The sequence below is a fragment of the Schistocerca cancellata genome, chromosome 3 (assembly GCF_023864275.1).
Source record: "Schistocerca cancellata isolate TAMUIC-IGC-003103 chromosome 3, iqSchCanc2.1, whole genome shotgun sequence".
NCBI classification, from domain to species: Eukaryota; Metazoa; Arthropoda; class Insecta; order Orthoptera; family Acrididae; genus Schistocerca; species Schistocerca cancellata.
In genome coordinates, this window is record NC_064628.1 from 440,244,556 (window position 1) to 440,257,597 (window position 13,042).

Sequence of the window (13,042 nt, forward strand, 5' to 3'; positions counted from 1 at the left end):
ACTTAATGTAATAGAAGCAAAAGGTATTGACATTAGTAACAAGACAGATTTTTGAATTTTGGTCACACAGTTCGTCTAATAACAAATACTGCTTCAATATTTCATGAATTGAAAGTAAAGTATGTCCTATTGTTTAATTTTCAAAATTCTGAATCATCAATGTGATTTACATAAAAGTTTTTCACTTGAGAGTTTTAATTTTTCCTTCTTTCTTTCTTTAAAGTATAAATAGCACAACCTGAATTACTTTACCTGTATAAAATTCCTATTATATATCTCTCTTATCCACATCAAGTCATAATATACATGTTTGAAATTGCAACATTTTCAAAATCGTGGAACAGTCCACAATATAATTCTTGCCTTATTATGTTATTTCTGGTAGATGAGAACAACTATGAGAGGAATATACAGCACAATTTCTGAGACTTCAAGAAGTAACAATAATAAACATAAAACTTTATTGATCAGCAACTTCCAGTTCCAAAATTACAATATTGGACTATGTATCACGCTGAAGGAAAAGGTTTGGGTAAAACCGCAGGCCTTCTATGCTCTCATCTCTACATGCTTTCCCATATTTCTCAGTGGTGAGCAGTCGCTCCCTAGCTAACAAGACAGATATTCCCAATGTTTGAGCTAATTCTTCTGATGTAAGAGAACCTTGAGCTTCCAACTGTAATGAAAAATAGCAACAGTACATTATTTCCATATTGCAACAGCAATACACACAAATAAAAAAATAGCATAAAATTATAACGTTATGACACAGTCAATGGCCATCATGTATCTTCAGGAGAAGTATCAGTACTGCCAAGAGACAAATATTAAAGTATGAGGGTATGCGGAAAAGTAGTGCCACCAATTTATTATGTGAAAATCTTTAAAGCTTTTTAAATAAAACAAACGTTATGAATGTTCTGTCTTTGCGCGATTTCGCAGCAGTGTGTACTGATAAAATTCTGGAGCTTACAGCTGCATCAAATAGTTTAAAATCCCTGAGCTTTCAGCTGAGTACACCTTGGCCATTGTCAAGTGGTGACTGTCCTTTAGTTGCAGTTACCATCCTTATATAATTGCTCTGCCTTCTGTGAGATCACTAGTGCTTGCTCCAGTGCCTTATAATGTAATGTTTTCTTTGCATGCCCCCCATGCCTGCTTCAACCTTCTGATAGCCGCATCCCAAACTGTGCTTAACTGCAGGCCACTGCCTTTATTGAGGGTGTTGTAAAAAATCTGTATCTCAGTTGCTTCTTTTACTATGCTATCCCAGAAACTATTAGTCCACATAATAACAGATCTCTCATTGAATGCGATACTGTGTCTGTTTTCTGCTACCAGAGATTTCTCAGGCTGTGAAAGGTGAAAGCATCTATCACGTTCTACAAAGTGCAGTTCAATAGTTCGCACAGCCTGCCTGATATAAAGCTGTCCACACTCGCACAGTATTTTATACACTCCTGATGATGTGACGCTTACATCATCTTTCATAGGCCTCATGAGTTGCTGAATTTTTTATGTATCTCTGAGGACCAAATTGATTTTATGCCTCTTTAGGAGCTGGCCAACCTTCCCTGTTTCCGAGCCACAAAATGCCATCTCCTTCTTCTTCTTTGCAACAGATGGTGATAGCTTTTAGTGTGCAGATATCGGTCCGTGTGGATGGGTGTCTGGTAAACACTGTTGCTGTGGCACAATTTTCCTTATGGCAGATAAGGACATCAAGGAACGGCAAGGCACCATCTGTCTCTACCTCCGTCATGAGCTTCATGAAGTTTGACTACACTGTTGAGGATTATTTAAGCACACTCTGACGTCACTGTAATTTTTTTTTTTTTTTTTGTATGATGGAGAATATTTTAACCAGACAGATGGCATCTCAATGGGGAACCAAAGAGCTCCAGTTATAGCCAACCTGCTTATGGAGTACTTTGAGGACATTGCCCTGGACATGGCTCTTGCAAGGCCTAGTTGTTTTTATCATTAGTTTGATGACATGTTCATTGTCTGGTCTCAGGATCATGAAAAGCGGGATGATTATTGCATCACATCAACAGTACCCATGACTACATCAAGTTCACTTTGGAGGTAAAGACAGATGGTGCCTTGCCATTCCTAGACATCCTCATCTGCCGTAAAGAAAATGGGTGTTTACCAGAACCCCACCCACACAGACTGACACACGCATGCAAAAAGTTATCATTATCCATGGTAAAACCATGCACCTTGGTGCGTCAAGCAGAAGCTGTTTCAGATGCAGAATTCCTGTCTTAGGAACTGGGCCACTTATGGAAAGTATTAAAGGAAAATGGTTACAACTGCCAGATTTCAAAAAGCCATCTTTCTGGAAACAGGCAAACAGAAGGACCCCAAGGAGGACTTCAAGAAGCTTGGGTTTCTGGCATTCTGTGGCTCACTAACAGGAAAAATTAGCTACTCCAAAAGAGGCATAAAACTGACTTTTTTTTTTTGTTTTGGTTTTAGGGTGCAAAACTGCTATGGTCATTAGCGCCCGGTCCGTGACTTAGGAAACAGTAAAAAACCGAAAATGGAAACCAGCAGCAATGGGAATGAAAGTCATAAAATTGGAGAAACTAAAAGCAGAAGGAAGGCTTAAAAATCCACTACAGAAAGGGGTTGGTTGTCCCCAAAAAAAGCTTCAAATGACTGACGTCATTTCACTGGCATTAATAAACTCGAGAACGCGATCGGCTGAGCGCGTGTCATCTGCTAAAATCGACGATATACCAGGCGACAGCTGTAGACGGGAGCGTAACGGATTAAAATAGGGGCACTCAATTAAAAGGTGTCTTACCGTCCACAGCTGAGAGCAGTGGGGACAGAGTGGGGGAGGATCGCCACTTAAAAGATGTCGATGGCTAAAAAGACAGTGCCCTATCCGGAGTCTAGTTAAAATTACCTCCTCCCGACGACGCGTTTGGGAGGAAGAGGTCCAAGCATAAGGAAGAGCTTTCACGTCCCGCAATTTATTATGGGGAAGTGTCGACCAATGTGCGTGCCATAAAAGAACAACACGACGACATAAAACGCTCCGTAGATCGGCGACGGGAATAATCGATTGAATAGCTGGCTGGAGAAGAGAGACTGCAGCCTTGGCCGCAATATTGGCCGCCTCATTTCCAAAGATACCAACGTGTCCCGGGAGCCAGAGGAACGCCACCGAGACGCCCCCCAAGTGGAGCAAGCGCAGACAGTCCTGAATCCGGTGGACCAGAGGGTGCACAGGGTAAAGAGCTTGGAGACTGAGGAGAGAGCTGAGAGAACCTGAGCAGATAACGTACTGTATCCGCTGACGGCAGGGGATGTAGTGGACAGCCTGGAGAACAGTGTAAAGCTCCGCAGTATAGACCGAACACTGGTCGGGAAGCCGAAAGTGATTTGGGGTGTCACCAACAATATAGGCACTCCCTACACCTAACGATGTTTTCGAGCCATCGGTGTAAAGAAATGTGGCTTCCGTCATTTGTGCACATAGAGCAGCAAATGCCCGATGATAAACAAGTGAAGGGGTACCATCCTTGGGAAATCGACAAAGGTCACGGAGCAGGCAGATCCGGGGACGGAGCCAAGGCGGTGCTGTACCCCAAGTTGTCAAGAAGGTTTTAGGAAAGCGGAAGGAAAGAGAATGGAGCAGTTGATGGAAGCGGACTCCCGGTGGTAGTAGGGAGGAGGGGCGGCCTACATACCCTACATCAAAGGAGGCATCGAAAAAAATGTCATGGGCTGGATTAGCAGGCATGGACTCAGAAGGACTGCTCGCCGATTGGACAGCGGAGGTTCAGCAGTCTCAGCATAAAAGCTTTCCACAGGGCTGGTGTAAAAAGCTCCAGACACTAAACGTAATCCACGGTGGTGGATAGAGTCGAGACACCGAAGAATAGACAGCCGAGCAGAGGAGTAGACTATGCTTCCATAGTCCAATTTCGAGTGCACTAAGACGCGATAGAGGCGGAGAAGGACCACTCGGTCCGCTCCCCAGGAGGTACCATTCAGGACACGGAGGGTGTTGAGGGATCGCAGACAGCGAGCCGAAAGATAGGAAATGTGGGAGGACCAGCACAGTTTTCTGTCAAACATAAGACCCAAGAATTTAGCAATGTCCAAAAACGGAAGGTTGACAGGTCCTAGATGTAAGGAGGGTGGAAGAAACTCCTTACGTCGCCAAAAATTAACACAAACGGTCTTACTGGGAGAAAAACGGAAGCCAGTTTCGATGCTCCAAGAGTGGAGGCGATCGAGACATCCTTGAAGACGTCGTTCAAGAAGGCTGGTCCGTTGAGAGCTGTAGTAGATCGCAAAATCGTCCACAAAGAGGGAGCCCGAGACATCAGGAAGGAGACAATCCATAATTGGATTTATGGCAATGGCAAACAGTACAACACTCAGCACGGAGCCCTAGGGTACCCCGTTTTCTTGGGGGAAAGTATGGGAGAGAGTAGTGTTCACCCGCACCCTAAATGTGCGCTCTGCCATAAATTCACGAAGAAAAAGGGGCAGCCGACCTCGAAAGCCCCAAGAGAACAATGTGCGGAGGATGCCTGTCCTCCAACAGGTATCGTATGCTCTCTCCAGATAAAAAAATATTACTACTGTTTGGCGTTTCCGGAGAAAATTGTTCATGATATAAGTGGAGAGAGCAACAAGATGGTCAACTGCAGAACGATGCTTCCGAAATCCGCATTGGGCTGGTGTTAAAAGACTGCGGGATTCCAGCCACCAAGCTAAACGGTAATTCACCATACGCTCCAAAACCTTACAGACACTACTCGTGAGAGAAATGGGGCGATAGCTCGAGGGGAGATGTTTGTCCTTTCCAGGTTTCGGAACAGGAACGATGATAGCTTCCCGCCATCGTCTGGGAAAAGTACTGTCGGTCCAAATTCGATTATAAAGGCGAAGGTGGTAACGCAGACTATGGGTTGATAAATGCAGCAACATTTGGATGTGGATACCATCCGGTCCTAGGGCGGAGGAGCGAGAAGAATAGAGTGCATGTTGGAGTTCCCGCATGGAGAAAACAGTATTGTAGCTTTCGCGATTTTGAGAGGAGAAAGCAAGAGGTCGCACTTCCGCTGCACGTTTCTTCGGGAGAAACGCTGGTGGGTAATTTGAAGATCTCGAAATCTCAGCAAAGTGCTGACCCAATGAGTTAGAAATTGCGACGGGATCCACTAATGTATCATGCGTGACAGTGATCCCAGAGAGCGGGGAGAAACTAGGCGCGCCTGAGAACCATCGAAGCCAACTCCAAACTTCTGAGGAGGGAGTGAAGGTGTTAAATGAACTAATAAAGAATTTCCAGCTTGCCTTCTTGCTATCGAGGATGACACGATGGCATCACGCACGGAACTGCTTATAGCGGATACAGTTGGCCAAAGTAGGATGGTGGCGGAAAACGCGAAGAGCACGTCGCCGCTCATGTATTGCGTTACGGCATGCCTCGTTCCACCAAGGAACTGGGGGGCGCCGGGGCAATTCGGAGGTGCGTGGTATTGAACGTTCCGCAGCTGTAAGAATAACGTCGGTAATATGTGTGACCTCATCGTTGACGCTGGGAAAGTGACGGTCATAGAATGTCGCTAGAGACGAAAAAAGTGTCCAATCGGCTTGGGCAAACTTCCAGCGTCGCAGGCGCATATATGGCAGTTGAGGCTGCAGTCTAAGGACACATGGAAAGTGGTCACTCGAGTGTGTGTCATCAAGGGCGAACCATTCGAAGTGCCGAGCTAGCAGAACAGTACCGACCGCAAGGTCCAAATGAGATAAATTTGTCGTGGAGGCAGACAAAAATGTAGGGATCCCAGTGTTGAGGCAAACTAGATCCGTTTGGTGGAAGACGTCTAGCAATAGTGAGCCACGTGGACAAGGATGTGGAGATCCCTAAAGCGGGTGGTGGGCATTGAAGTCCCCAACCAGAAAATAGGGGGGGTGGAAGCTGACCAAGAAGATGAAGGAGATCAGCTCGTGCCATTGGTGTGGACGATGGAATGTATACAGTACAAAGAGAGAACGTGTATCCAGAAAGGGAAAGACGGATGGCGACAGCTTGGAAGGAACTGTTTAAGTGGATTGGGTGATAATGGAGAGTATCATGGAGAAGAATCATGAGTCCTCCATGGGCTGGAGTGCCTTCAACAGAGGGGAGATCATATCGGACGGACTGAAAATGAGGGAGAACAAAGCGGTCATGGGGACGCAGCTTTGTTTCCTGAAGACAGAAGATGACCGGCGAGTAGGATCGTAAGAGGATCGACAATTCATCCCGATTGGCTCGAATGCCACGGATATTCCAGTGGATAATGGACATAGGGTGAACAGAAAATGGAGGAATGTGACCAAGGTTGCTGTCAACTCAACGACTGCTCAGAGCTTGCGACCGACAGCTTGGAATGGCATTCAGCCGAAGGCAGAAGATCCTGATCCATATGTTGTTCAGGAGCAGCTCCTGCCACCAGCGATCGGCCAGTTGACCGGCCACCAGCAGTGCGCCTCGGCGACACAGAAGACGGCCGAGGGCGATTTCCGCCAGGTGGTGCTGTAGATGGGACACGCGTTGGCGGAGAAGGAGATGAACTGGGTTTCTTTGTAGCCTTCTTGGAAATATGATGTTTAGATGAAGGAGGAACCGATGGTTGTGAAGTTGGGGTACGTAAAAATCTTCACGAGTATGCTCTTTTTTCGAAGTTTTGGTGTCTGACTTTTGGGCTCCAGATTTAGCAGAACCCGATGAAGGGTGAGCCATAGAGTGGGCAGGCGAAAGTGGTGAGGTTGAACGGGCAATCTTTGCGCTGGCCGATCTGACGACCGTGGCACTAAAGGTGAGGTCGCAAGTCTGTGTGGCCGCCTCCTTTGTTGGCCGAGGAGAAGCAAGGACAGTGCTGTATTTTCCTGTCTGAGGCACGGTGGGCTGTCGACTGGTGAATAATTTTCACTCTGATTTCCTGGATGAACTTTTCGTCCTTAAAAATGGGGCAATCGCGAGAGGAAGCAGCGTGGTCACCCATACAGTTGATGCAGCGAGGGGATGGAGGTGGACAAGCACCCTCATGGGCATCCTTGCCACACGTAACACATTTGGCCGGATTGGAACAGGACTGGCTGGTGTGATTGAACCACTGACATCGATAGCAACGCGTAGGGTTTGGGACGTAAGGGCGAACGGAAATTATCTCATAGCCTGCTTTGATTTTCGATGGAAGTTGAACTTTGTCAAATGTCAAGAAGACAGTGCGGGTTGGAATGATGTTCGTGTCAACCCTTTTCATAACTCTATGAACAGCCGTTACGCCCTGGTCAGACAGGTAGTGCTGAATTTCTTCATCAGACAATCCATCGAGGGAGTGTGTATAAACGACTCCACGCGAGAAATTTAAAGTGCGGTGCGCTTCAACCCGGACAGGGAAGGTGTGGAGCAGTGAAGTACGCAGCAATTTTTGTGCCTGGAGGGCACTGACTGTTTCTAAGAACAAGGTGCCATTCCGTAATCTGGAACAAGACTTTACAGGACCTGCAATTGCGTCGACACCTTTCTGAATAATGAAAGGGTTGACCGTGGAGAAGTCGTGACCTTCGTCAGACCGAGAAACAACAAGGAACTGTGGCAACGATGGAAGAACTGTCTGTGGCCGAGACTCAGTGAACTTACGCTTGTGAGCAGACATAGTGGAAGGTGAGGAAACCATTGCGGAAGAATCCCCCATGATTACCGGCATCTCCGATGGCACGCTCCTCCCTTGTGGGGGCCCTCTCTGAGGGCACTCCCGCCTTAGGTGATTGTTCACACCTCAGGTCACACCTCCCGACAAACGGACGGAGGGACCAATCGGCACTTTCGGAAAGTATCAGCTTGGGTAATCACCCCTCCCTGGGCCTGGCCGTTACCAGGGGGTACGTACGTGTCCTACCTGTCTACCTGGGGCGGGGAATTACGCGTTACCCCGTCACCGGCTATGCACAAAAATGCGTGGGTCGGCCTTCAGACACACACAGGGAGGAAGAAAGAGAAAGGGAAAAACAAAGAAAGGGAAAGGAAAGAGGAGAGGTCTCAAATGCCACAACGTAGAAAAGGGTAAAGAGAAGAGGTAAGGAAAAGAGAAGGACAAAGGAAGGATGAAGACATACAAGCAGAGAAGGCGAAGAATGCGGTACATTTACGAGCGTCCGTCTCCGGACGTAGGCACAAACCATACTCCCAGAGGGGAAGGAAAGAGCCAGAGGTGAGGGGAGGGGAGGAGAGGAGGGGCAAAGATGGGGGAGAGGGAAGGATGCGGAAAAGGAAGGTGGGCCACATTAGCTCGAGGTCCCATGCTCGCTACGCACGTATCCACAAAAGAGTTGTGGACCCCCTGGGGGCATAAAACTGATTTGTTCTTCAGGGCTCTATCAGAAATTTAGCAACTCACGAGGCCTGTGAAAGATGATGTAGGTCTCAGAATACCAGGAGAATATAAAATACCATTATGTAGCAGAAGCTATGTATACTATTGAACAGTGCCCTGTAGAACACAAGAGATGTTTTCATGTTCAATAATCCAAGGAATCAGTGGTAGCAGAGTATGCTCTAGAAAACAGACAAAGTATTTGCATTCAATACGGAATCTGTTATTACAAGGACTAATAGTTTCTGGGATTGTATAATAAAAGAAGCAACTGAATAAAGATTTGTGACAACATGTTCAATAAAGATGGGGGCTTGCAGCTAAGCACGGTGTGGGACCCAGCCATTGGAAGGTTGAAGCAGGCACAGTGTGTGTGCAATAAAAACACTGAAGTGAGCAGTAGTGATGTCACAGAAGGCAATGTGACTATATAAGGACAGTCACAGCAACCAAAAAAGACCACTTGATAATGGCTGAGGAGTACTCAGCCAAAAGCTCATGGATTTTAAACCATTTGTTGTAGCTGGAAACTCAAGTGAATTTTATTTGTCTACATCTTTATTCATCATTTCTACATACTTATTCCTCAACATGGTCACCCAGTGACAAACAAATTTCTCCCAATGAGAGACCTATTTGTTGATACCATCACTGTAGAATGGCTGACTTTGTTGACAGAGTCACAACCTCATCTCAGCTTGCACCGCTTCATCACTATGAAAGTTAAGTCATCAAAAGTGTTATTTAAGCTTTGAAAACAGGTAAAATCAGGTAGTACCAAGTCAGGACTATATGGAGGATAATGGCTGATGGTGAATGTAAGGTACTGAATTGTTGCAGATGTCACAGTGCTCATGTATGGTCTGGCATCATCATGCTGAAGGCTAGGGTGCTCCATGTGTGAACGAACTTCTTGAATGTGAAACTCAATTACAGCATGCTGTCTCATGCAGCAACTTGGTTACATTATAGACAACCAAGTTACATGTTACAACTTTGAGCTCTCTAGGGATGCAAATATTTAGACATGAAGAATAAAGATTCAGAATGTTAAGAGCATTTGTTTTATTTAAAAAGCTTTCAGAGTTTTCATATAAAAAAATTGGAGGCATTACTTTTCAGCATGTTCTCATAAATACACTATCCTAGCTTTCAGAATTATTAGTTTTTCCAAAAGAATTTTCCTTTGATAAAAATAAAAGGATTATATCATCATGTACTGTACATATTGTAATGTGTATTTACAAAAATTCAGTGACTGCAAGACATACTGTTACAATGAACGGGTCCACTGGCAGAACTCATGTCCAAATAAGTGAAAGATTCAGGAACCATAAAAAGCTGTCAGTTTTTTAAGATGAAATGATAAGGTGTTGCTTTTTCAGAAGAGCATAAAATGTAGCTTTCATCTTACCAGAAAATTTCAAAATAATATAAATTTTCACTGTCAAGTTATAGAATAAAGACCTACTGGACACACCAAATTTACAATAGTTTAAGGTGCATAGCTAATTTTTGCAGCTGTATGTATTTTTAATAAAAATCTTATTTTGTGGACTGAGGCAATGCATTTTTTGGCAAAACAAGCAACACATTCCCTTATCCATTTTATTTTTGTTTTAGTCATCGGAAATGGACTTGACACAATAAAAGTATACCATGTCTGTGTTTGTCAGCTTGTGGTACAGCATCGAAACAATGTATTATGGACCTTTCTTTGACATACTCTCAAACTATAGTTAACCACACATTTTGTCTTTTCACCTGGAATCTTTAAATGTTCTTCCAAAAAGTAAAAACTCTACTTGCACACATCAAGATGGCATGAGATCACTAGCTTTGGGGCACTGTTGCTACTTAACAGTAAGACAATGCACCCTCCACGGAAAAGCTGTGATCAGCTTCAAAACTTCCAGATGCCAGCGATGCATAAGGAGTACAATACTGACACATTACAACATCAAAGTTAGCAGTCTTTTATATAACGGGTAGGTGAGTGGAGGATGTGTGGCAAGGATAACTCGCATTTGCATAGTTCAGAGAATGTGGTGGTCAGACAAAGTTCCAGATGGCACAGGTTGTGAAGCAGTCACTGAAATTTAGCACATTATGCTTAGGTGCACGTTGTGCCAATGGTTGCTCAACTTTGTTTTTGGCAACAGTTTGGCGGTGGCCATTCACCCTGGCGGACATCTGGTTGGTTGTCATACCGACATAAAATGCTTTGCAGTGTTTGCAGCAGATTTGGTATGTGTCAGGTCTGCTTTCACAGGAGGTCACCTTCATGGACATCAACTTCCACCTCTCTGATGGCTCCATCCGCATCTCTGTCTAGATTAAATCCACTAGCCACCAGTACCCGCATTTCAATAGGTGCTATCCCCTTCCACACCAAAAAATGCCTCCCCTACAGCTGGGCCATGTGTAGACAATGTATCTGCAGTGACATGAGAACTCTCTTGCTCAGTACGCCGAGTCCTACAATGGCCTTCATAGAAAGGCACTACACTCTATATCTAGTCCAACACACAGATTTCCCATGCCACATCCTCACATACCCCCAATCCTTCCACCACCCTCAAGAAAAGAATCAGCTACAAAGGAGCACCCCCCCCCCCCCAACTGCCTTTTGACCAATATCACCCTGAACTGGAACTGAACCACATCCTTTGTCAGGATTTCAATTATCTATCATCATGCCCACAAATGAGGGACATCCTACCAAGGATCCTTCCCACCCCTCCTAAAGTATGTTCCGTCACCCACTCAACCTCCACAACATCCCAGTCCATCCTGGTACCACCCACACTCCAGGGATCATATCCCTGTTGAAGACCCAGTTGCAAGACCTACAAATCCACCCACCCACCCAGTGTGACTACCAACCAGCATTCCATCAGGATGAATGGCCACCGCAAAACTGTTGCCAAGAACACAGTTGGTCGTAAACTGTTGCCACGAACACAGTTGGTCATAAACTGTTACCAAGAACACAGTTGGTCACCCGGTGGTACAACAGGAAGCTGAGCATAACATACTCAATTTCAATTACTGCTTCACAACTCAGGCCATTTGGATCGTTCCCTTTATCATCAGTTGGACCATGCAGGTGGGAGTTATCCTTACAACACATCCTCCACTCCCATTACCAGCATGATCTGGCCTCAACCTCGAGTCATTCACTTCCCCCATACTTGCCATCCAACAGTTTCCCCCTCCCAGTCCTATCATGCTTCCATCTAAGTTGCTAGTCACCTACCCCAACCCCTCTCCCTGCCTCTGCTTCTGCTTCTCTACCTACCTAACCCAACACAATCCCCACCCAATGAAATGCAGCACTGGCATTGCGTGTCCAGCTGGTGCTATGTAGGGCTGTGTGTGTGTGTGTGTGTGTGTGTGTAGGCGCACCCAAAAAAGGTATTACTTCAAAAGTTATCAAGGGGTTTTTTTCTTTCTTTTTGTGTGCGCTTGTCAACAGCTCACTGCTTCTTTTCAGTGAGTGGCCCACCTTACTCACAAACTGTTTATATTCTACCAGAACTTTCCAACAAATCAACATTGTTAAGGGATTATTTGCATATAAATGCAATATAACACTACGAAATCAGAAAACTGAAGTTCTCAATTCCAATGTGATCTCAAGAATTGATGCTGAGTATATGTAACACCGCTTCTGGTAAGTTTCCACTTCACACTGCAGCACTTGTGACCAGAATGAAAAACATAGTTGTTCATTCTTGTAAACATTCTTTGATGTATACTTGTTTCCAGCTGCCTCTTACTGCTTGAATTCAGGCAATTACTTTCACTTGTTGTACAAAAAACATTGCATTGAAAGATGTATTTAAATCAACAATAGTGTGTCAAATGGTTCAAATGGCTCTGAGCACTATGGGACTTAACTTCTGAGTCATCAGTCCCCTAGATTGTAGAACTACTTAAACCTAACTAACCTGACATCACACACACACACACCCATGCCTGAGGCAGGATTCGAACCTGCGACCACAGCGGTTGCGCGGTTCCAGACTGTAGCGCCTAGAATCGCTCGGCCACCCCAGCTGGCAAAGTGTGTCATATATATCTTTATTTGCATTAATACAATCCAGATAATTTTGGTACATTTTGTTCTATCAATTCCAGAAACTACACTCCTGGAAATGGAAAAAAGAACACATTGACACCGGTGTGTCAGACCCACCATACTTGCTCCGGACACTGCGAGAGGGCTGTACAAGCAATGATCACATGCACGGCACAGCGGACACACCAGGAACCGCGGTGTTGGCCGTCGAATGGCGCTAGCTGCGCAGCATTTGTGCACCGCCGCCGTCAGTGTCAGCCAGTTTGCCGTGGCATACGGACCTCCAGCGCAGTCTTTAACACTGGTAGCATGCCGTGACAGCGTGGACGTGAACCGTATGTGCAGCTGACGGACTTTGAGCGAGGGCGTATAGTGGGCATGCGGGAGGCCGGGTGGACGTACCGCCGAATTGCTCAACACGTGGGGCGTGAGGTCTCCACAGTACATCGATGTTGTCGCCAGTGGTCGGCGGAAGGTGCACGTGTCCGTCGACCTGGGACCGGACCGCAGCGACGCACGGATGCACGCCAAGACCGTAGGATCCTACGCAGTGCCGTAG

The 13,042-nt window shown here is 45.7% G+C and overlaps 1 protein-coding gene across 1 annotated transcript in view; it reads right to left on the reverse strand.

Annotated features, from left to right (window-relative positions):
* Window positions 1–438: 438 nt before the first annotated feature.
* Window positions 439–13,042, reverse strand: part of LOC126175193 (vacuolar protein-sorting-associated protein 36) — a 43,980-nt gene continuing 31,376 nt past the window's right edge. The window contains exon 7 of the mRNA XM_049921790.1: window positions 439–676. Coding sequence (XP_049777747.1) covers window positions 503–676 — 174 coding nt within the window. The 3' untranslated portion in view covers window positions 439–502. The remainder of the gene's footprint in view (window positions 677–13,042) is intronic.